We start from the raw sequence: 25342 nt of genomic DNA on the forward strand, positions 1-25342 counted from the left end.
CCCCCCCCCCCGCCCCCTCACTTGACTCTCATCAGGTGATTGCAAAGAAGCACATCTTTGCTCCAGTGTTTGGGGCCTCCATTTCCCCAAGGTCATCCTCAAGGTCGTCACTTGATCCTTTGCTATTCGAATCCTTCTGTTTTGAAGCATCCACTAAATTAGCAGCTTGGCGATTTCCTGCTCCTCAGGCATCAGCCATCAACCACTTGGGCTCCGAGCCTTCAGAGCCTTCCAGAGCCTTCCTCACTGTTCAGCGGTCCCCAGGGCTCTGGCGGCTCACCAATGTCACTTTCATCGACTTTCTGACATTTCCTGCAAGACTTGCAGTGTCACCTTCTGATCTGCACTGAGTCCACAGCCCATGGGGGTATATGGAGCCTACAGCTGCTGCCCGACCCTACAGAGGAAGACACGGCAGGATGGTCTGAGCGGGAGCCACACTCACCCTGGTCCAGGGAGCTCGCACGCGGACAGTGCTGCCCCCAGGGACTACTGTCCACATCTGGAGACACTTTGGGTGGCCACATTGGAACAGGAGTACTGCTGCTCTCTGTAGAGCCTTATGCTTGTGCAGAATCTGGGTCTTGGGATTATTTTCTTAGTCACCTTGGCTGCCAGGATGCCCAGAGCTGGATTTCCACTCACCTCTTGGCATGTATTCCTGGCATAGACACATCCCAGCCTTATACTAAATATCCAGCTCTCTTATTTCCCTTGTGCCCTGATTCTTTTAATCTTATTATCCTGATTTATTTCCGAAGGCTGCCTTGAGTCCCCAAAGGAGGAAAAGAAGAATAAATAAGCAACAGTCAACTGTACGGCCCAACGCGCAGAGCAAACAGGGTGGAGAAGCGCAGCCCCAGTAGCACCTGGGAGATGGCTCGCACCCATCCCGACTGTGGGTGCTCCCTCCCCGCTTCCTGGTGAGCACTAGGTATGGAACCACAGCCTGAGGCCTCTGCAGCAACCCAGCTTTTCTGATGCAAATGTTTAAAGGGGAGATCCCAGCGGCACCTCTGGAACAGAGACCAGGTAACCTGGGGGCTTGGACCCTCTCGCCACAGGTGGCCCTTCTTCTAAGCTGCAGGTGACATCCACACAACATAAAATTAGCCATTTTAAAGTGTCCAGCCCAGCGGCATTGGATGTGGTCATCTTGTGGTACGACTGCCACCTCTGTCCAGTTCCACGAGGAGAGCCAGCCCCCTCCAGCAGCCACCATGCATTGCCTTCCCACCAGCCCCGGCACCCCCACTTTGACCCCTGTCTCGCATTCCTTTACTTGCTCTGGACACTCAACCCCAGATGTCCAGGACCCCAGCATGTGAGTGGAATCCTGGGGCACGGGGCCTCTCACATCCAGTTCCTGTCACTCAGCACAGTACCCTCCAGGTCCATCCATGCTGCAGTGAGTACCAGTACACCATTCCCCTGCATGGCTGGACCATGTCCTGTCACCCACGCCTCTGGGATGGACACGCAGGCTGCTCACGCCTCAGCCGTGGTGACCAGTGCCGCTGAGAACGTAGGTGGGCAGGTTTTCTGCTTGACCACCTGCTCAGTCCTGGGCAGAACCCTAAGGGTGGGGTGGAGCTCTGGCGAGAACAACCTGGTGCCCCCACCCTGGCCCAGGCATCTGTCTTGCTTGGATCAGGGACCAGAAGGGGCCGTCCAGCTTCATCCCGGGGGTGGGGTCCATGGCGGCCCAGCTGCAGGGGCGACGGGAACCGCTCACGCTGACTTTTTATAGTCACAATCTTGGTCTGTGGCCAAATCCGAGTCACAGCTGTCAGTGAGGGATACCGTCGGGGGATGGTGTCTTTTCTCCCACCCTGAGCCACGGGTGGGCTTTGGAGATTTGCAGACATTCCCACTCTGGAGATCTGGGAGCCAGTACAAAACTTCACGGTTCCACCACAAAGAAAAACAGCTCCAAAGGCTCTCGGGCGCAAGGATCCGTGACAGAATTTGTGCAGAGTATTAAATAGGCTGTGATGCTCATCCTGGGGGTGGGAAAGGGGGACTGGGATGTTGCCTTTTTCCCTCTTTTACATGTTTTTCAATGAAATCATTTAAATAAACAATAAGTGTGCCTGGCACACGAATTTCAAAGTACAGAGTGAAAGTTCAGTCCCCACCTCTCCTTGTCCCGCTTCCCAGGCCTTCCCAGGAGGTGACCCACGTGGCCAGTTCCGTGGGAACCCTGGGGAGCTCCCCGCACATCTGTACGCATGTGTCTCTTCCGTCTGCGCACCGCTGGACGGCACACCTGGCAGGTCCCCGTCACACAGAGTGGGCGCCTCCCTTGTTCGGCAGCTGCCCATGTCTCCTCATTTATTGAATCACACCAGGCTGTCCCCCCGCCCACTCCCAGGAACCATCACTGCAGCTACTCAGACAGCTGGCACGTGTGGGCACGTATCCAGGTGACACTGGCTCAGCACGGGATTGCTGGGTGCCAGGTACAGGTGGTTTTCATTTTGATAGGTCATGCCCATCACAGAGGAGAGGATGGGGGGCACGCCCTGAGGGGAGGTGTCAGTGCCCCATTTTTAAGAAGAGGAAACTGGGGTTCAGGGAGGTGAGTGACCAGTCGTGCCCTGATCCGCCTGGCCCTTCTCCCCTGCGCTGCCAGGCTGCATCGAAACCCCCTTGCAAAGCGCCCTCTGGCTGGCTCTCTGCCTCCCCGCCGTGAACTCCCGCGCCCTGAATCTGTTGATTTACGGTTCTGCTTTGATATCCATATTAATCACCATGACTTTTAATTGAGCTGATACAAGCATCATATGTCGCTAATTACACAATGCAGATGAAGAACTCTTCCGATGAACTTCGCAGCTCCGTCTCCTCGCAGTGGCAAGTTGCGTCTTCATTACAAGCCGGTGTCCGGGGGAAGCATCTGTGGGCTGAGCTCAGGGCTCCAGCAAGTGCCAGAACCTCAGCCAGCGGCCAGGCCGGGCCCCAGCTGCACCGCACGGGCGGTGACGCATCTGTGGACCTCACAGCCAGGGGCAGGAGGAGGGTCCCTGTGACCCCCCATTCCAACCCAGAAGGGGAATCTGTGGCTCCTCCTCGGGAGCCAATCAATGGCCTGTTACCGGCGACCTTTCTTCAAACACCTTCAACAATTTGCACTGTAGGACGAAGAACCAGTACGTAGCTGGGCAAAGATGGGGAGGCCCGGGCAAAGGCAGAGAGGAAGGCGCTGAAGGAAGGCAAGCACGTCATGGGAAAGGTTGGTGTCGAAGCCCCAGTGGGAGAGTCTGTGGAGACGGGGCCTCCACGGAGGTGACAGGTTAAGTCCCATGTGGGTCCTGGATCGGGCAGGACAGGTGTTCTTATGGGAAAAGCCACGGCGGAGCTCCGTCCGAGCCTCCTCTCCCCACCTGCCACACAAGGACACAGTGAGAAGGCTGCTGTCAGCCACCTGGAAGGGCCCTCTCCAACACTGGCCACGCTGGCCCTCTGGTGGCAGACTCGGCCTCCAGGACAGGAGGACACGTCCCTGCTGTTAACCCTCCCTGTCTGGCATCTAGCTAAGGCAGCCAGGTGAAAAACTCGGCAGGCAGGTGACACCAAGGCTCCCAGGACACCCAAGCTCAGCGGTCAAGACAGGTTCTTCTGAGGAGTGGACAAAGATGGCAGGGGGAGGCAGCATCAGGGCCCCAAGGCCATCTGCACCCTGGTCCCTGAGACTGCACATGTGACCTGCAGGTGAGCAGGCCAGGCCCTGGGGACGGGGATGCCCGTGGTCCAGATGCACCTGGGGACCACAGGGTGTTTGCAGAAATAGGCAGGAGTCAGGGACGGGGAGGCCTGGAGGATGGACACAGAGGTCCGCAAAGAAAGCACAGGCCATGTCTCTGGGTTGAAGATGCAGGAGGCCAGGAGCAGGTGCCAGAGGCACAGCAGGGTACGGGAGGGTGGTGCAGCCCCAGGGGACAGAGGCCAGAAGAAGGGACAGGAGGAGGATGATTTGAACAGAGGGCAGCTGTGTCCTCTCTTCCAGAACAGAAGCCTGTGGATCTGGCCCAGCCAGAAGCCACCCCTCCCACAGCCATGCCCCTGCCTGCCCCCTGGGGAGTCCCCTCCACTCTCCACCCAAGTGGTATAACTGCATGGATCTCCCTGATTCCTGGCTGCAGGAGAAGGCACATGACCAGGCCTGGCCAATCATATACCACGATCAAGTCAAGGATGGTCACATGACCCAATCCCAGCCAGTGAGAGTCAGAACTGGTTTTTTTATTGTTTTCTGGAGTCATCAAGAAAGATATGCTTTGTCGTTTCGTTGTTCCTGCTGCAGCTGCTCCGCTGGAAGGGTGAGTCTGTCTATCTGCTGTCTTTGAGAAGAGCATGTCTGAGAAGAAACTAGCCTTGAGACCCAGGGAGGGAGACTGAGTCCTCACAGTAGCCATGGAGCCCTGGATCCAGCCGCACCTGAAGCCTAGGAGGACTTTGCATAAGTTACATAAACCAAAAGACGTTTTCTTCGAGTCATGCCAGTTCGACTTGGGTGTCTGTCATTGGAACTGACATTTCCTGACATCCCTCTGGAAACCACCCCTCAGTCTGAGAGCCTAAATGTCGCCCCAGTAGACAGAGCGCTCACTGACAGCAGTGTTGTCTTTCCTCTCCCCAGCACTGACGCACATTGGCACAGGGTGAGTGTCAATCAGCGCTCGTCACATGACGAACTCACCCACTCGGTTGGGTGGATGAACTAGCTCTCCTAAGGGCAACCAGCCTCTGATGTTCCAGAAAGTAGACCGAGAGCCCCTCTCTACACAGGAGCAGGGAGCAGGGGTGCACTGGTGTGGCCTGGCCTCGGGGGCTCAGCCTAGCATGAGGAAAGCCAGTTGTGTGAGATACGCAGTGCCCCCAGGGGACAAAGGGGCTCCCTTCACACAGTGGCCAGTACAGAAGAACCAAACAGAACGGTTCTTCAGGGTGTCCCAGCTGGGGGACTCCATGGGCGGACAGCTCGAGCAACCTCTCGACACCACAGCCTGAACACAGTCCTCCCCGGGGCTCCAAAATCAGGGACCAGAGAGCCAGCGGTCCGCGGGTTGGTGGCCCACGAGAGTCACATGTGGAGCTTTGCAAAAGTAGCCAAGTCACCCCAGGACAAAAGCAGGAGCTCAAACACTGTGCACGAGGGTTCTCAGCCCCAGCACTCATGGCAGCCACCCAGTGGACACTGTGTCCAGAACACTCAAGGGCGCAGAACACTCAAGGTCCCGAACGCCACCGAGCCACACACTAACATGGATCCTTGTGGCCGGGCACGGTGATGCACGGAAGGCTGAGGCAGGAGGATCGCAAGTTCAAAGCCAGCCTCAGCAACTAAGCAAGGGCCTAAGCAACTCAGTGAGACCCTGTCTCTAAATAAAATACACACTAGGGCTGGGGAGGTGTCTCAGTGGCCGAGAGGCCCTGGGTTCAATCCCTGGTACCCATGACCCCCCAAAACTATTATTAGTTTTTATTAGTATTAGAACCCCCTTGTGTTCTGTGAGTTTAATAATTTTTAAGACAAATTTTTAAAGTGGTGGCGCCAACTAGCTAAAAAGAGTCTCTGTGACCTTTTGGCTTTATTTTCTATCTCACCCAAAATTATCAAGGCATTAAAAAGGATTCTAAATACATGAGAGATAAGACAAAAAGGGCCCGGGAAGCCGGGGTGGGGCTCAGTGGGACAGCGCTGGCCTCGCACGCGCGTGGCCCTGGGTTTCGTCCCCAGCACTGCGAAACCAGAACAAAACAAAAACGCATTGGGAACAAAAGGACCCGGGTGACACCCATGGAGATTCTTCCCCAGCACCAGTGTTCAAAGGCTCTCCCTCCCTCACAGGTGATCGAGTGGGCAGCGGAGCAGGGGTACTCTGGGTTAGGACGTGGCCCCTGCCACCTAAACACAAAGCAAAACAAAGCCAACGGCGAGTCAGGACCAAAGCTCGGAGCCCCCTCTGTGTCACATCAAAGGACCTGCTACAGAGAAGCCTTGGGTCCCCGAGGAGAGAAGAAAGGTGACTGCACCCGCACGTTCCCTCTCCTGTTCCAACAGTTATGTGTGGGCTGTGTCCTGTCCCAGGCCACCAGTGCCCGTCAGCGACACACAGTCCGGGCAGTTCACAAAGGGGTGGGCAGGGGCTGAGCCACCAATTCCCAGGCAGGATGGACGAGTGAAGGGCCAGAGGAGGCCACACGGGATCGCAGAGGGCATCCTGCGCTCATCGCCAGCAAGAAGCTTGGAAGGGCCACGGGTGCTGTAGGTGGGGACAGAGGAGCTGGCCAGCTGAGAAGGCCAGCAGCGTGTCACCAGGGAAAGGCAGGCGGGCTGAGGGCCCTGCCCGGGACTCAGCCTTCAGGCTTGTGCCATGTCCCTCTCCTGGCCCGGCTATCGGAGTCCACGCCCTCCTCCCCAGGGCCCAGCATGGGGTGGCCAGGGCTCTGTCCCAGGGGAGCACTGTCCCAGTAACTGTGGCTCCCGCCTCTGGCAGCATCTGCTCTGCAGGGCTGGGACAAAGGCGTCCAGCAAGCCTACCCGGGGACAGCCCACCCACCAGCCTGCGGCCCACCTAGAGACACTGAGCTGCCCTGGGCCACCAGCCCCCACAGCCAGCCTCGCTGGTGGCCTGGGAGGAAATACCTAAGTCCATGAGATGAAGGACGAGGGGCTCCCCCTCGAGTCCCAGGCCTCTGACCACAAGGTGACCCGGTGAGTTGGGACAGCCCTGCCCTGGGCTGAAAGGGCTTCATGTGTACCAGTGATGGGAGCCAGGGACGGGCTCCCTCCGACACACCGCCACCTTGGAAAGAGACGGTGCCCTGCCAGAGACCCTGTGCCTGCTCACTGCGTCAGACAGGACCCAGGCCCTCGTGCCCCGCAGAGCAGGGCTCACCCGTGAAGAAGAGCCTCAGGGAGGGTAGCCAGGCCCCAGGCCACATGCAGAGTGACACCATCTACAGGAGTGGCCACCAGGCCAGGCCACAGACACAGACAGCAGGGTGGCAGTCGCTGGAACTGGCCGGGGGCCACACGGTTTCCTTCCCAGGTGATGGGAATATTTTGTAACTTCAAAAGCAGGCAGTAGCACGCAGTTGTCCCTGTGCTGACCGCCCATGGACGGGGCACTTTCCAGTGACTGACTCATGCTATAGGAGGCTCACCTGGCAGCTGATTATTTTTTAAGTTCAATCATCCCCCAGCATGAAGGTCCGTGTGAGTCCTGCCAGCCGCCCACCCCATCTAACCTGGCATCGCCCGCCCCACGCAGCCTGGTGCGGTCACACTGGACAGCCAGCTGAGCACCCAGGAGGACCCCGTCCAAGCTTCTGGCTCTCCTCAAGTCTCACGTGTCTCGGCTGCGCCACCTGTTGGGTGGGAAGACTGGATTCGCAGAGGAGAGGGGGCTGAGGCCAGACATCTGGACCCCGCTGTTCGACAGGCAGCCCTAGCCAGCAGGGGCCTTCAAATGCACCGAGATTTAAATATGTTAATAGACTTGAAATGACATTAAAAATTCACTGCCCAATGGGAGGCCTTCAAAGGGAAGGAAACAGTGACATCTTCTGCGACAGGAATGAAGTGACATAAGCCACCCACAGAAGGACTGGACCGTCGGGTGTGAGTCCCCTTACCTTCCACCTCATGTACGGGGCAGAATGGAGGGGCAGGGGCGGGGTTCAGTTTGCAAGACGCAAAGGCCCCAGAGCCAGGGGTGATGCCACACAGCACCCAGAACAGGCCTGGCGGGCAGACTGTACCCGTAATGTGGCTAAAGTGGCATGTGGCACTACAGTGACAAAACCCAGCTCCTCAGTCACACTGGCCACGCTTCAACCACTCAATACCAATGCATGGTGAGTGAACACGATTGACCAAGGGGTGCAGAGCGTCCCTGTCATCACAGAAAGCACTACTGCAGGGCACTAGTCAGCAAGACTGTGCTTGAACAGAAACAAGTGACACTAATACATGGCCTGCCAGCTCCCCAACAGCACCTCCACCAGGCCTGGCACATGGTTGTGTCCAGCTGAACGTCCACCGAGTGGCCTGGGGAACGTGTCTGGAGGGTGGGCCTCCACTCCTGCAGACCATGGTCACTCTGGAGACAGGGCCAGAGCTACCAGCCCTGCTGCTCTTCAGAGAAGATCCAAATTTTTATATTAAATCTTTCAGTTCTTAAATATTGGCTCAGAGATTATTAAATCACTGGCTGACTGGACAGCTAATGTCCCTGCGCCACACCAACCATAAGAGCAAGTTCCAGCCAATTCTCCTTCCCCCGTGGGCACAAGGTGCAGCAGGCCAGGACCTGCCAGAGAGCCAGGTGGTTGACAGGGACCACCAAACCCTGCTCACGTCCCCAAGTCTCCCTTGTCCAACATGATATTCCAATTAACGTTTCTCACCTCGATGATGGCAGAGTCACCACTGTCACAGAATGCTGGCAGTCAAGATGAATCCCTCATGGGGGAGTCGAGCGAATGGGCAAGGGGGGCACAGGAGGTACCCAGGGTGTGGTCACTGAAGACGCAGCCAGGATAAGTCACAAGGCAACGGAGGCTTATGGCTCATGGCCCCGCCCAGCTGAGCATGGGACACCACACTGACAAGGACCAGATGGTCACACCAAGCCTCAATGCCAGAGTCAGACCAGAGACCATGATGTGACATGTGACATGTGACATGTGGGCCATGTCACATCGCAGACCCCAAGCCCCCTCCCTAGAAAAGGGCCCTGGGGCTCCTAGTGCCTCTGAGGAGAACCAGGAGACCCTCATTAATACAGGAAAAACTAAGGGGACAAAGAAAAAGGACTGTGTTGGGGTGAGCAGTCCACCCTCCATCCCCCCCACTCGCAGCCTTCCTGATGAACTCGGGAGCCAAGAAACCCCATTCTCCCCACCCCCTCCCTGGACCAGACAGGTTGGTCAGAGGGGTCCTGGGGACTCGAGGACAAGCCCTTGCTGAGGACCCTGCCACCTGCACACTCCTCCAACACTCTGAGATGGCACTGAAGGCCTCTGATCAAGACCTGGAGCCCAGTTCACCAGGCCTCTGCTGTGGGCTGCCATAGAGGATCACATACAGGGAGGGGTGCCTCACAGGCTGCCCTGCTCCAGCCACACACAAGCCCGGAGCCTCCATTGAGGCAGGAGGCCACTCCAGAGCCACTACATGGAGACCAAGGAAAGACCAGGTGCCAGCTACCCCGCCCTCCCAGCAGGGCCAATCACCGAGTCACAACTTCCCACAGGGTTGGATCTGTAGGGTGGCTGAGAGGTGGAGCTAAACACTCCACAGAACGGGTCAGGACACAGCCTGGCATGTGGTGCCCTCAATAAACCATGTCTGTCATCATGACTACAGCGACCTGGGGAACCCATCAAAGGCCACCAAGATGAATGTCGTGTCCCAGCCCTAGAAGCAGGCTGCTCCTCATATCTGGTCATTTCCTCCTTAAAGTTAGCTTTACTTCTTACTAATCGATGCCTTATCATGCCGACCCCCTATCAGAGTTTACAGTTCCTGACATTAGTTTTCCTCTTCAAATCACTGCATGGGTTTGCTCTCCTGCTTGGACCTTGGCTGATGCAGACCCTGTCTATAAGAAATGCAGGTACATACAGGCCAAAAACATGGCACTTCATATAAACTGGCATCACTGGAGACTGGATAGGCAATAAAATTCTACTGGCCGTAAAAACAGTTGTTAAAGCATATCACTAAAAATAAAAATACTGATTCTAACTAAATGTTCAAATGCAGCAAGCTGCATAAAAGTAATCAACTAAACTCTAAAATTTTAAAGCTGTCGGGTAAGCAGCCCCTCTGGTCAGTTCTGCTGCTTGAGACTCGCCCCTCTGTGGAGAGGATTCCCCCAAAGCTGCGCAGGTACTGAGACCCACATGTGCCACCCAGCGCTGCCTCTGGGGGGCAGCACCAACAAGACGGTTGACTGATGTTTGGCAGCACCACCAACCCCCCTCCCACCTCCAGGCAGGTGCAGAAGACAGAAACACTTTTGATTGGCAGGGGAAGGGGCACGTGAGAGTCTCTCTCATCAGTAATTCCTGGCAGATGGATCTACTCTGCAGCCTTCAGCACTGGAAGGAAGCAGGGAAGGGGAAGCACACATTCTGCCCTCCAGAGCTGGGTGTGAGCAGGCCACCAGCCCGGGGACTGTTCCTACCAAGATTCCGGGGGTGGGGGGGGGGGGAGGCCACTGCTGGGCAGGGCTCTGAGACCCCTTCCCTGGGCTGCATCTGACGCCAGGCAGCAAGAGCACGTTAACAAGCAAGAACGTCGTGTTCTGCGGGGTTTACCGGCAAGTTCCCATCAGAACAGCTGTCTGGGGTGCTTAGGCCAGGAAGCCCCTGCCCCCTCCAACTCTGGCCCCTCTGCTGCGTGCTCAGGCGTCCCCAAGGCGGACAGCTCCCGAGAAGCCTCCAGCATGGCATTCTCAGCCTTGAGCCCGCTCCCCTGAGCACTCCCTTGACCCTACTGGAGGACGTCATCTCTGTGACTAGCTCCAGGAGCATGTCACTTACTGGCTTTGATGAAGGGACCACTACATGGACAGACCTGGGCCAGAACTGAGGCAAACTCAGCCATCAGTCAGCAGGAAGGAGCAAGAGCCCAGCACAGGCAAAGCAAGTCCTGCCACCAGGTGGTGGCCGCAGAAGCCACCCCTCCCTGGCTAGCTTTCAGACAAGCCCCGGGCCCCCACTGCAGACTGCGGAGAGGCTGTGGAGTGGCAGCCTTCCCTGAACTCCTGGCTTCCCAACCACAGGAGCCGGAGTCACCCATGGGAGCTGGGTACAGCTCCGCCTCTCGTCTCACAATGAGCCTCGCCCAGGCTGCATCCTCCGCAGGGCTGCAGCACACATCCCAGGGCAGGCGCCGATTGGCCCAGCCACTGTCACGTGCTCAGCCCTCACCCAATCCTTGAGGCCCGAGAGATGGGCTGCTCTGATTGGCCAGGTCATGAGCCCACCCTGCGAGAAGGAGAAAGTTGGGATGGTCAAACCTCGGGGCTTCAGAGCAGGCAGACGTGGTTTCCCCGAAAGAGAAAGAATGGAAGATCGCCACCATCAGATGACAGGATTTGGATATGAAATGACGTTGGAGAAGACATGAGCAAAAACACACAAATGAGCACCAGGCACGCAGTAGGTGCTCATCAAACACTGGCTGAATGAGAAGAGGACTCACAGCATCTCAAGGGGCAGGGCTGCTCGCCACACTTACAGATGGAAGTGCCCTGGGCCAGAGAAGTTAAGTAACTCATCCACAGGTCACAGAGCCAGGCAGCACCTGAGCACAGCCCTTGGGGTCTGCGGTGGAAAAGTTAGCAGGAGCTGTGCAGCTGCAGAGAAACAGCTAGAATGAAGCAGCCCGCGACGTGAAGCCGGGTGGTCCCGAGCAGCTCATTGTCTGGCTCTGACGCTTGTCTAGAACTTGCAGGAAAAGACGGGGAATGAGAGGAAGGAGGGAGCCCGAAGGACGGCGAGGACCGAGGAAGAAGTTCAGGCCCTTTCCTCCTTCGTGTTACCCTGGGCCACCTGAGGCAGTGGTGTTCTCACCCCTAGGAATGATCTGCCACGACAGGAAAGTTGGTCCCCCAGGAAGACAAGGCCACTTTGGACTATGCCGACCCTCCCAGCCACTCGGCCCCTAAATCTAAAAGAAAACCGCTTAACTGGGCCGGGCGTGGGGGGTGGTGGGTGGAAAAGGGAAAAAATATCATATAAAGAAATAAAATTTTCATCATAAATTCCCAGTGCTTTTTAGAGAACCCTCTGCATTAAAAACATGTGTGTGTGTTTGTGTGTGTTGAAAGCTCAGAGGCACACACTGGAGAACTGGGAGGATGTCCCTGTTGTTCAATGGAAACTTCCAGAACATGAAGAAATACCATGAATCCAAAGGCTGGCACTCCAAGGCCTCTGGGAATCACCCGCCAGAACCAGCGGGCACAGCACTTGGGAAGCACTGGCTGGCCCTACCCTCGAGGACCAGCACCCTGGGCAGGAGGCCTGGATGCAGGGGACAGACCACCCCCCTACGGTGCCCTTCTCCACCCCCAACTGTCGCTGGCTCCTGGTGTCCTGTGACTCCATGCCCTCACATGTCATCTCTTTCTCTACCACCACTCAGCCACACGCTGGCTGCCGTAAGTGGGGGAGATGCTGGGCTCCCCTCCACCCACCACTGCTCCATCTGAAGCCTTTCTGCCTTTAGGGTCCCGACCTCAGGACATGGAGGAAATCACCAACACACCTTGTCCACCTGGAGGAGGTCATGTTCTATGCCCCAGGAGAGGCGGCTACACACGCTGGGGAAAAGACGGGTGTGGATGTACAAAAAGAAATTTCTGATCCATTTCCAGTAGGAAGAAATACACCACGGGCCGCTGAATGGCTACCTTATGGGAGACCAGGGGATTAAAAGGGAACTCGGACCCATTGGTAGCATTTCTAAAACCACGTTAATGTCTTTGACAGAGAGCGTCCTGCATCAGCCAGGCTCCTTGTATTTACCAGAAAAACTCCACCGCCCAGGACCTGGCAGAGTGAGATCACACATTCAAACTCCGTGCAGCCGGGCGCTCACTCTGTTCCCCAGTCAACCCACACCTGCTGAGGCTGTCCCCACAAACCAGACCACAGTGGAGAAACCAGCTGTCCCCAGTCCTTTCTCTCCTTTTTCCTCAGTAGCAGAACCCTGACTTTTAGCAACCTAAAATAAAGACTGAATTTCCCAGGCTCTCTTGCAGCTAGATGGGGCCCTGTGACGAAGCCTAGCCAATGGAGAGTAAGAGAAGCATCATGGACTCGTCCTTAAAAGACAGCTGTGCACATCCTTCCCCCATCTTCATCCGCTCCCCCATCCTGCTGCCTGGAATGGAGATGAGATGGTTGTACCTGTGGATGCCATCTTGGACCATGAGGACAAAGACCAGAACCTTGAAATGGTGGAAAGGAGGGAGCACTCCAGGGAACAGAGTCCCCAGAACCATCCTGAACTTGACTTCAGAATCTTATTGATGAGAGAAACCTCATCACAGTTTTGAATCTCCTCACTCCCTCTTGGGCCCAGTCTCAACAGGCATCCCCAGCACCCCCCATCCAGGCTCCCCTGTCCCAGGGAGCAGCACCTCTCCTGGGTGACAGAGCTGCAGGCCTCAGAGCCCCCAGACCAGCAGAGTCAGAAGGTCCCCCCAGCCCCAATGGCAGCCAGGAGCCCTGGGAGAGCAGGCTGTCTTCTTTGATATCAGAACTACCTTGGCTACAGCAGCCAGAGCCGCCTGCCTCTGCCTGGCGACCACCCCCCCCCAGCTCTGCAGCCTCACCCCTTCACTCCGCCCCTGGGGTCACCAAGGCTAGCTCCCTGCCTGAGCACCCCACACCTCACCTCCTCCAGAAGACAACATGCCCAGGTGGCGCAGGCAGCACCCAGCATGGAGAGGAGACAGATGACGTCACCCACTGGGCACAGCCTCTGAAACGGCCCGTGCCTGCTCCAAGGGTGCTATTGCTCCCACGAGCTGTGGACCCCCTGGAAGTGGGGTGGTTGGGCCAGAGAGCAAGTGGCTCCTTCATAGCACATTCTGGATGTCCCACATCTGCTCCAAAGCAACTGCACTCTGTGAGCTCCAGGCATGATCAAGTGTCCCTGGGCTGGGGGCCGCCCAAGGGCAGGCGTTAGCAGGCAGGGTGAGGGCTGCCCTTCACAGGCGGGGAATCTGCTTCCCAGACTCTCCTTTGGGACATAACCCTATACCAATCCTAGCAGCACAGGTGAGCTTCTGGCTCACAGATGGCCGATCAGACACCCTCTTCCACCGCAGGCCTGTTCCTTCTGAGGGGTCAGCACCCCACCCAAGTTAGTCCAGTACGTCTGAGTCTTCGGTTTCCTGTTGGGACAACTCGGAAAGTGACATGTGACTTCTGCCAGTCAGGGGAAAGGCTGGAGCTGACTGTAGCTGGCTCTGCCACCAAGTAGAGAAAGCCCATCTGAGAACGAAGTCAGCACAGGGGAAAAGAGCCAGGAGGTCAAGGGAGAGAGCAGAAGCTCTGAGTGTGAGAATTGAGAGCTCCTGGATCCAGCCAGACCTAAACCTGTTTCCCTCCTGAGCTTCCCAGCTCCAGGGAAGGGTAATTCCCACTCCCGTCCCTGGCAACCAAGAGAATCCAGACTCAAACAATGACATACTCCTGTGTTTGGCCTGTCATCTCCATGAGTACACCCAAAATCTCAGCATTTAAAGCATCATAAGCCTCAGAGTCAAAGATAAACACAGAGAAGGCTACATTCATCTTTAAAACCATCCAGTAAGAAAAAAACACCAGATCATGAAAGAGAGCCACTGACTGGAGTCACCTGGAACATAAAATAGCCAGCCAGTGGGTTCCTTGGGTACCAGTTCCCTCCAGCGGAATCCCTCCAAGGGGTCTTCTGAGCTGCGAGCCATGGAGCTTTGCCTGCAGAGCAAAAATAGCTCGCACACACATGTGCTACTATTTTTAAAACGTTACATAAATGCTACTGTAATTACCAAAACCCACGCGTTCAAAAGCATTACTGAATTGATGGCGACTTTCAATCAATATGTTTTTCTTTTTCAACCCAGAGATACCAAACCCACAATTCTTTTCTGTTGGGGAATTGAATAATTTTTTTCTCTTGACATTAGAAAGAGTTCCTTGCCCTTGAACACACTCAAAGTGCTGTAAATGTACATCCACTGAGAAGGCCCCGCCTGACCACTTCAGCCACACTTTGCCTTAAACAGGGCCAGAAGTAGGTAGCTCACTTGAGCTTTGCAGGACAAACACACAATCTCTGTCACAACTGCTCCACCCTGTCAGGGTTGTGCCAGAGCAGCCATGCACACTAGGTAAACAAACAGGCATGATGGTGTTCCAATAAAACTTTATTTACAAACACAAGTGGGGGGGGCCAGACACTGTGCATAAAGCACAGTTTGCTAATGCTTGGCTTAAAGGGTGCAGAAAACAACAAGCGACATGTCAGGAGCCAAGGCCAGCACAGGGTCAGAGGGCATTTACACAACTCTAAAACGTCCCTGAAATTGATGGAGGAAATAGAATTTGATCGACACACAACTTTTCACTACTGCATCTACTAAAGAAAGCGAGGACACCTGCATCAGCCAATGAACAATAAACCGTACCAGAATAATCACATCAACACGGGAAGAGTTGGGTTCTTTCAATGTTAGTGGTTTCAGCAGAAAAAATGAGCACCAGAGTCCAACAGGTCACAAATCAAACCCAGACTCTGCCTGGTGCCAGCGTGACCAGCCCCTGCTCCCTCAGCCATCGTGGTGGTGATGTTGGTAAGGGCCACCTTGACGCAGCACTTAGTGTGCTGGACCCTATGCTAACAAGTGCTCTGCGTCCCTCACGCCACGAGCCCTCCTGACTGACTCTCCTGATGTGCTACCTCCCCGTGTCACAGATGTGAAACTGCAGGTTCAGACGGCCAGACTTCTCCACTGGGCTCTCAGGAGACCTCATGCAAAGCAAAAGCCCAACTCACAGATCAAGTCCTGTTTGTTAATTTCATCATTTAACGGAGATTGATTTGGTCCCAATTCTAAGTACAGTGGTAGGCGCTCAACAAAATGTACTGAGTGAGTCCAAAATGCACTGAGTGCAGCTCAACTTTCCCACTAACCAAACCCAGCATTCCTCCTGTCCTCCCAGCTACCACTGTCACCGCCTAGCCCCTCAGGGTCGCCCTGCTTCTGCTCGCATGGGCCACAGCGTCCTCAACTGCTCACACCTGCCGACCGCTCCCATCCCAGAGCAAAAGGCAAGTCCTCGCAGGGTCTGGTCCCTGGCACCCCTGGCCCATTTCCACTGCCGTCCCTCCACTCACTCAACCCAGCCTCACTGACCTCTTTCTTCCTCTGTCCCTGCCACATTCTGACCTCAGGGCCTCCACACTGGCTCTTCTTCTGCCTGCAGCACAGCTGCCAGGCCGCCTCCCCCCCAGGTCCTTGTCCAGGCCCACTCACTGATGGCTACTCAATCCCAGCCCCCGAGGGCACCCCTTCTGCCCCCCTGCACCACGCTCCCCCGCAGGGCTTCCTGCCCTCAGCTGCCTGTGGCTCGGGGTCTGCCACCTATATGCCAACCCCCAGGACAGGATCTCCACCCTCCTGCCTCTGTCCCATCACCAACCCCGAGAACACTGCCCTCCCAGCCAGGCATAGACATGACAAGGACAGACGAGCAGGGTGAGAGGGATGGAGATGGGTCCAAGGAAGGAGACCAGCAGGGGCCAGAGGATGGGGAAACTGAGTCCCGGGGAGGCCGAGAACCCCCAACCTGGACTCTGATATCCACGGCTCCCAGCAACACACAGGAGAAGTCTGCAGGCAGATAGGGGCCTGAGGCACTGGGTCCCTCGCGGGCCTGGAGGAGCCCCAACTCCCTGACACCCAGAAAAAACACTGTTGGCAAAATAATCTTTCCCACCCACACCATGCTGCCCCCCAGCCCTCCCCACTCGGCATGCCATGGGGATGAAGCGGCTGTAAGAGCGGTGGCCTCCTCTGTCCTCGTTTCCCACAGCCCCCCCGCCACAGCACCCACTCCCCACTGCCCCGGCCTCTTGGCACACCCAGCAACCCGCAGCAGCATATGGCACAGGACAGAGGGGACACCCCGGGAGCCAGGATGAGCAAGGAGTCCTCTGCCCAGTGTGGCGGACAGGAAACAAAGGCAGCGAGGGACGCAGGCCACTGCAGGGCTGCATCCCGCGGGCGGCTCGGGAGGCTCCGGGAGTCACCCTGCGTTTTCTCGTGCCTGTTGGCTGCGGTGCATTCAGAGCCCGGGCGGGAGGCACTCGGAGCACTGAGCAGTCGCTGCAAAGCTGCTGGCTGTCTCACCTCCAGGACCCGGATTCCACAGCCACTAGGAGCTGGTGCCCCCAACGGGTTAATTCAGGCTAGCACCACAAGATGCCGCTCAGAAGCACGGCGGAACTGGACACTCCACCACCTCAGTAATAAAATCCAGCAAATCAAATTGCACTCTATCGATTTTTTATGTAACTATTTTGGGGCCGAAACACAAGGAGAGGGTATTGATCAGCTAAGGAGTCCAGTGTCGGGGACTTCAGCTCGCAGCACCCCAGGGGCGGAATGGGTGATGCAGCAGAGACCAGGGACTGGAATTCAAGTACAAGGGACCCAAGCATCCCTCTCTCCTTCCCCCAGCAGAGAATGGCCATTGAGAGTCTGGTTGCCCCAAGGGAAGACACAAACTCCAGCACCCCATGGAGCAAGGGGTGACAGCCTTCTTGACCCTCCCTGCAGCCCCACACTCAAGCATGTGCCTGCTCTGTGGCTGTCTCAGCCCACAGGATGGCAGCACCTAGGCACAGGGCGTGTGTCCTCTGTCCCCCCAGGGTCCTGAGTGCTCAGGGCTCATTCCTATGTGACTGTTGGAAAGATAGACAGACGGGGACAGATGCACTGGCTGGCGGCTGGCGTGTTCGCCCTGCACCAGACACTGTGCAGAGAGACTTTCAAAGACTCACACTCTTCTGCCTGGAAGACTCCCCCAGGATGGCACCTTCTGGTTACTTAGGTCTCAGAGAAGAAAACTGCCACCTCCTCCAAGAAGTCTTCCCAGAATGCCCGCCCAGCCACATCCCATCTTATCACCACACCTCGACAAGGAGAAGCTCAAACGAACATCTGGGGTTTCCCTCTGGTATGTCTGGGGGCTGCTTGCCTGTCCCCACCACTGCCCAAGCTGCCCTGGAGTACAAGCCCCAAGGTCACACGCTCCAAGCTGAGGGCAGGGAAACTGAGGCAAGGTTCCAGGACAAGAAGGTGCCCTCAGGTGTTCTGGGGAGGAGCCACTACCCTGCCACTCATGGGTTGAGGGTTCCTCTGAGCCTCAGCCTCCCCAGCTGGACACACCCCAACCCCTAACCTCAACAGCTGCCCAATAACCTTGAAATCCCAGAGGGAGGGGCCACCCAGAAACAGCTTAATGGTCACCATCCTTCTCTTTGCGGCTCTGATGGCTGCCGCAGAGCTCCCGCAGTCCCCCCTACCTCTGCTGTCCCAGCCCCTCCCTGCGCCCTCAGCCCCCTGCACACTGCTGTGGAGTGCATACCTCTTTCTTGATGAAGCCCCAGCCCTGAACTGAGATCAGCAGGGGAAGATTTCAGGGCCTATTTTACAGGTGGGGAAACTGAGTCTCAGAGAGGTCAAGGGGTGAGGCCAATACTGCCCAGATCTCCCAATTGCTTGAGAGAAGCCAAAAATCTGGATCCCAATATTGACCCCAATTTTTAAATACCAGTAACTGCCAAGAGAAATTTGATGGCCAGATATCCCCAAGGAGAGCCAGTGGCCTCTGTGGACGAGCCCTCCACATCCACTCAGTCTCCCCAGCACCCAGCGCTCCCTGGCAAAGTGGCCCAAGCTCTTGACTGAAGAGGTGGGATGTGGAAGGGTCAAAGGTCCCCTGTTCACATCCACAGTGGCTGTGTGACCTTGCGTAAGTGACATCACTTCTCTGGGCCTCAGTGTCCTCAGCTGTAAAATGGGACAAACAGAAGTTCCTACCCATAAGGATATCAAAGACTCCGAGAGCTCAAGTCTGGGGAGGGCTGGGAACAGGCCATGAGCAGGTAGTTCTTGTGACATTACTAATTCTGGGGCATACCGAAGAGCAAAAACTAGGTCTTGATACCAAAAGGAAGGAGGGGGAATTCTCCCTGCCAACCTCTCGCCCTTTAATGGACCCTCTAATCCCTCGAGGGCACGGAATTCTAAAGGAGCCCGGTTGCCTGCAGAGTGCCCTCCAATCTGTTTGATTCCTCGGCTCTGAACCTCTGCTCGGTTAGGAGATTCACCTGCTGCAGAGACATAGTTAGGGGGCAGGAAGGGTGGGCACAGCAAGAGAGCTTAGGAACCACCTGCAATCGAAGAGTGACCGGCCCATGCAGAGGCCAGTCCTGGCCTTTCTGCAAAAGCTATGTGAGGTGGCAGATAAGGAATCCTGGCTGTGCCCGACCCCAGGCGTGTGACTGGCCTTCCCTCTACACATCACCTGTAAGTGCAGATAATGAGTGTCCCCCCCGAATGCCAGGGGCGCCACTGTGTCCATGTAAGGGCCCCCGGGGCCCCTCCAGCACAGACTGCAGAGGACTGGGGGAGCAGCACCCTCGCCCCATCAGCTCCGCCATGGTGGTGACAGCCTGCTCCCCGGCCGACTGGTTGACATTTGCCATCTTGGCAGTGCCAAACAGCTGGCATTCCGTGACCTTGGGCCCCTTCGGTGGAGTCCCGGGCCCCTGAAGATGGCTCAGAACTCCTTTACCCAAAGGGCCAGGGGAGGGGTGAGGAAGGCCCAGGCAAGGAGTGGAGAAGAGGAGTCGGAGTGAGGCAAGAATCCGGACCTGAATCCTGGCCAGTCCACTGTGTGGCGCCAAGCATGGCACTGCCCCTTCCTGTCCCCTGTCTCCCCTGTGTCCCCAACACCTTCTTGCCCCTAAAGGTCCACCACTCTGCTGCACGGTCACCCAGCGCTCCTGTGGCACCAGCTGCCTCCATCTCCCCTCGTGCAGTGGGCAGTGCACTTGCTGAGTCCCATAGCCTGAAGGAAATGGACCCTCTCCATCCCCGGCCATCTCCATTCAAACCTAGACCGGGAGAGAAGAAAGGAGCCACCCAACCGCATAGAAGTGGGGGCTCATCTGGGAACGGGGCTCCTGAAGGGCCTCGCTGGCCCAGAGACCACCCTCCCGGACTCCAAGCCAACAGGCGAGGGGTTTCTCTTTGTCCCCTGGATCATGGCAACCACGGGGCTTTGTTGGCGCCGCCGAGCAGCGGATCTCAAGCAGGAGCCGCACGCCTCCCGGTTCCTGCATCCGGTGGGGGGGGAGGCATGAAGTGATTTACTCTGGGAACCTCCACTGTGCCACCCTTAAATCACTGGGGGAGGTGACAGCATTTGCATACCACTTGCCACCTCCTCCCAGTCCCACCTCTCCGTAGAGCAGCCACGCACGGGCAGACCCCCCTTCCAAAACACCACCACAGTGAAGGAACATTCTGCTTGCCACACCAAGGTGCCAGCAGTGCCTCTGCCCTGCAAGCCAGCGGCCCACTCACAGGGCCCCTCTGCCAGGGGCATGCTCCACCCACCCAATTGCACAGACCCCAGCATAATGGGTTGGGCATAATGGGTCAATGAAGCAAGGCACCTCATTTTCCCCAGCAGGGATGTGACCATGCCGCTAATTTGCAAAGCCACAGCAGGCACAAAAGTGGCTTGAATAATGGGGCCCCCTGGTCGCTAAGCTGGGGGATTTGTGCTGACTCTACCCAAGCGCAGCTCCATATGCTTCAGTGCTCAGAGGCCGAAAGCAGCCAGTCCACCCACCACGCTCTTTACCATGGCAGCTACCCACGCAGGAAGGGGCAAAGGCACAGCCGTGTGCCAGGGAGCGCGCCCTTGCCGCTGAGCTCCCCCAGCCCCTCTCCTGGAGCCGCAGCCGGCCCCTCGGAGACATCTGAAAAACCCACACAGCTCCAAGGAAGCTCTGGTTAATTCCTCTGAACCAAGTGTAGGCAGCTAGGTATCTTTCAGGAATTTCAGCCTTGGTTTTTGAGCTAGTACTAAATATAGAGTTCTCAAACTGTCGTCTCTTTATGTCCCTGGTGGGAACATAAAGACTTACATGCGCGTCCAAGAACCTCAGTGGCACAGCGACTCTGCCCCAGTGGCATTTGCCTGACCAAGGTGTCCAGCTGAGACCCTGGGGGAGGGCAGAGGGCAGCAGGGCCTGGGGCAGGCTGGCAGCAGCTCTCAGGGAAGGGGCCCCTTCCCCCCCAAAAGCAGGCCTCCAGGGCCAGGCGCAGGCTCTCCCGCTGCTGGGGGAGGGACGAGACCAGCACGTTCTCCTACAAAGCATCAGGCAGGCAGTGTCTCTGAGAGGTTTCCGAGAGTCACTTCCGAGCACATCCAGGCAAATGCTGACCCCCGTGGAGAAACAAAATAGTGACAAAACTGCAATTTTCAAGTCTGAGGGACTGTGCACTTTTGGAAACAGGTCCCAGGGCTTCCGCTGAGAGGAAGCAGCCCAACCCCAGTAGCAGACCCTCTCATGTGCCACAGAGGAACCCCCACAGCAAAAGGGCTCCTGCAGCTGCTCATTAGGCAAGCTGTTGAAGATCCATTCACGGGGAGCCCAAGGCCACCCTGTGGACCCAGCCAAAGCCAGTGCCTGGTGTCTCTCAGGGAAGGTTTCCCAAGCTGAAGGTCTTATTAAATATTTGGGGTCACTTAAGGGCATCTGGAGGGAAGACAATATTTACTTTTGCCATGCAAATGCATCACACACCAAGTTGGCATGCAGATATGCTCCCAACTGCAACCTCACCAAGACAGTTGAAACTGGAAAGTTAAAGTTGTATTTTTCTACTGTGTTCTGCCGGCTGTGGGGTCTGTTTGTTAAGCAAATGGGGAGAGATTTTTCTAAGGGAAGAGCTACCTGCTCCCAAATCATGGGTTCGTATTTTAAAAGGTCTAGAAAATTGAGCTCCCAGACGCACATGAATGTCGCTCGTGACTACTCCTGTTCATCCCAGCCTTGGAGACGTTCTCCCCTGCTCGGGTGGGGGGAGGGGAAGCACCGTCACTTCAGGACAAGCTTCCCCTGGAACCAACATGCAGCCACACCGAGGTGGTAGAAAGCTTTCCAAACTCCAGCCAAGACAGAAAATACCTGACTATTTTGCCTTCGCCACTCACTGTGTTTTGGCGACAGCTGCGCCGGTGCCGGCGGGGAGCCCAGCTCGCTAGTACCCGGGCAGTGGCTCTGAACATCACCACATTCCAGGCGGCCCTGAGCGCGCTGGGGGCCGCTTGGCCACTGCTACCCTCTCTGGCCCGCCTTGGGGTCAGGGCGCTAGGACAACCCACGTTTTCAGGAAGCAAGCAGCCGCTGGCCCTTGGCTAGAGGAGGCTACTTGGGGAGGGGGTATCTTTGAGGGAAATGAAAACAGAGGAGCGCAACGGGGCGCGGGGAGGGGCTGCGGACAGCCAGACAGCGCAGGCTGAGACTGCCTCAAGGCCCCGCAGGTGTCCTGGGAACGCACGGCCCGTGCTACCTTGGGCAGCGGGCAGCTGGGAGAAGAGCTCCATGGACCCCTGCAACAGCTAAACCCCCGCCTGAACCTGGACGTGGGGGGTGTCCCCCGGCAGGGCAGGGAGGGGGCTAGATTGCTGAGGCGCGCCCCCACCCGCCTCCAGAGGCTGAGCGCATCCCGTCTGTTGCCCCCGTGCGCCCGGAATGGATCCGCAGGAAAGCAGGAGGTTTAGAGAGGAAGGCTGGCGGGTTCTCGCGCTGGGGCCCCTGCGCTCCCAGGGTCTCCCCAGATCGGTCCAAGTCCCGGAGACCGAAGCTGCCAAGGACTTGAGAAACGGAAGCTGCCACCCCGTTTAGGAGCCAACTTTGTGCGCGGCGGCCGGGGTCGGAGATGGGGTCCCGGGACGCGTTACCTGGGCACCGGAGCGCAGTCAGCGCCAGCAGGAGCCCGAGCGGCGGCGCCCGGCCCGGGGGCGGCATGGTCCTCTGCGCGCGGTGGGCGCGGCGCGGGGCTGCTCCTCTCGCGCCCGGCCCGGCCCGCGGCTCCCGGGAGCAGCCCCGGCGGCTACGCCCGGGCGCCGGGCATGGCTCGCTCCCAGCGCGCTGCTCCTCCCCAGACGCAGGCGCCGGGGCTGGCGGCGTCTCCTCCGCTGAGNCCGGGGTCTGGGGCGTTTGCGGGGGCCGCGGACCGCGGGAGGGGTTCGGAGTGCGGAGAGGGGGGTCCTCAGGTAGATCCTGGCGTGTTAGGGGTGTAGTGATGGGCGGTCCCAAGGTCGAGGTCGGCCAGGGGGCTAAGGGAGGGCCCTCGGAATGGGGTAGCGACGTCTGGAGAGGAGGTGTCTGCGGGGGACAGACAGCGCGAGGCTGAGCGCAGACTAGAGGTCCCGTGATACATCTGGCTCAACTTGAGGGTGCCCGCGGGGGAGGGGGAGGGCATGCCCCGGGAGTGGGGGCGACGTGAGGAGTGTCTGCAAGCTCTGGGACCCGGGCGGGAGAGGGGTGCGCAGGCTGGGCGCGGTCAAGGATCCTGGAACAGATAGAAGGCGTCTGGGGGATGTCTAGGGTGCGAAGCTGGAACTCTTGTTTAATGCAGAAGGTGCCTCCCCGTGTCTCACAGGCCTGAGGAGCACGGAGGCGAAGGCCGGGAGTTCTCTCCTGGAAAGGGGACATTCCTGATGCTCTGCCGACCAGTTCCCAACGCAGGGTCCGACGGTGCCCGGTGGTTAGATTCTTCCAGGCCATGGGAAGGGCCACAGCCAGACTGGGGAGGGAGGTGACAAGTCACAGGGGAAGCAGAAACCACTAGTCCTCCTCTGCGAAAGACCCCCAACCTAAGCCAGCCAAGAGGGGAAACAGTGAGTTCATGGGGCTGGGAACAGTGGGGGCTTCTACAGTATCCCCCCATGCCTGGAAAGTTCCTGGGCCCACCTGGTGGAGTCCTTGCCCCACCCCAGCCCCATAATAAGAGATGCTAGCTCCAGTGTCTCTGTTTGCCATGAAAAGTGGGTCAAACTTTGCAAACAGTCAATGAGGGCGGTGGAGAGGCCTAGGGAAGTCTAGAGCCTTGGAGGAGAACCCCTGTTCTTCCACTCCCTCCATGTGCAGCCTGGGGCAAGCCAGCCCCCCTGAGCCTCAGTTTCCCTGTCCCTGACAGTGTTCACCTGGTGTCCCCAGTAACGCAGACAAAGCCCCAACCTAGGAAATAACTGCTCGTGTGAAGGTATCTGCTGTCGACATTATCATTCTCATTATGGCCATTATTATTATGTATCCGACTTTCCTCCACTGCGCCCAGAGCTCACATCAGAAGAACAATCCTCTCCCCCTCCCAGCTGGTGAGGGGGATGGAGAGGGACCGGGCACCTGCTTCATTAGTACAGACAGGCTCATTAGCAGAGGCAGCATCAGCTCTTCCTAGATAAAAGAAAGAAGGAAGAGCCCAGGGCAGGTGGCCAGTCTCCAGCCCAGGTTAATTAGGAGACATAAAGGGACTTTCCTGTTGCTGCTAACAGGCTTCCTTCCCAAGGAGCCAACGCCCTGGCCAAGCCCCTCTAGGCTCCCTGGCAGTCCCCGGAGTGGCTGGAGAATGTGACTGGGGGTCTCCCTGCAGTTGTGAAGAGCCCTCTCTCCCCTCCCTGCGACTGTTTCCCCAGCCAGGAGGATGGTCCTGGAGACGCTGTCCAGCCTCTCTTGGGGTCCCCAGCCACCTCCCATCTCTCCCACTCATGCATAAGAATGTGCAGAGTTGAGCACCTACTGTGTGCCTGGAAACAGAAATAAATGGAGGGCCTTTCCTCTGGGGGAGTCTCTGATGGGGGCAACTCATCACATGGCCACACAAAACAGGAGAGAGCCTCAGCAGGGAAAGACCAGGGTGCTCACGCCCAGGGACACCATGTGCTTGACCAGGATGGTGAGTGTTGGCGATCTGTGACCAGAGACGAGTCCAGAGGTTCTTCTGTGGGGTGTGTGTTGAGATCAAGCACAAATCGTCCAACAAGACACAAACCTGGGGTCATACCGTCCAGGGGTTGGCCCAGAGCCACCCCATCCCACCTCACAGAGCCACCCTGCTTCTCCAGGGCAGAGCTGTGGTTGGGATATGCCTTCCTCCAGCTAGTGGTGCTGAGTGACCTGGACACTAAGGAGAGGAGGGTGGCTTTTCCATGCCCCAGCTGTGTGACTTTAGACAAGCCTCTAACCCTCTCTGAGCTGGTGTGTGGAGCAGCCCCAGCCCATCTTGTCGTTGGGGGAGGGTTTCTGCATATTAACCAGGACCGTGTGCCTAAATCTGTAATAGGTTTGTCCCTGGAGTCATGGGGGTGGGGATCTTCCCGGATTCTGAAGGACTCTGGGAAGGCTAGGGACTGGCAATAGTGACTACGAGGCACCCCTACCCCTCGCTGAAGACCCAGAATTTCTCTCTCTCTCTCTCTCACGCACACACACACCCACACACCCACACACCCCTGCCTGCTGACTTTACAGTCTGGGGCAGAAGCAGAAGGATCGCACAACCCCAAGTCTCCCCCTGTACAGACGGGGAAACTGAGGCTGGTTCCGAAAGCGCGGGGAGCCAGAGCCCGGAGCCCGGAGCCCGGGCCCAGCGGCTCGCGCCCCGCCACCCCTACCGAAGCAGGCGTCTGCCAAGCGGCTCCCTCGGGCGCTGCCCATCCTCCACCG

The 25342-nt window shown here is 57.4% G+C and overlaps 1 protein-coding gene across 1 annotated transcript in view; it reads right to left on the reverse strand.

Moving 5' to 3' along the window:
• The window catches only part of LOC107156336 (transmembrane protein 132B-like), a 223127-nt gene extending 200305 nt beyond the window's left edge, over positions 1 to 22822 (reverse strand). Inside the window, exon 1 of the mRNA XM_048785489.1 lies at positions 22573 to 22822. Within this exon, the coding sequence (XP_048641446.1) occupies positions 22573 to 22639 (67 nt within the window). The 5' untranslated portion in view covers positions 22640 to 22822. The remainder of the gene's footprint in view (positions 1 to 22572) is intronic.
• Between the last annotated feature and the right edge of the window lie 2520 nt (positions 22823 to 25342).

Source organism: Marmota marmota, unplaced genomic scaffold, assembly GCF_001458135.2.
Source record: "Marmota marmota marmota unplaced genomic scaffold, marMar, whole genome shotgun sequence".
Classification (NCBI taxonomy): Eukaryota; Metazoa; Chordata; class Mammalia; order Rodentia; family Sciuridae; genus Marmota; species Marmota marmota.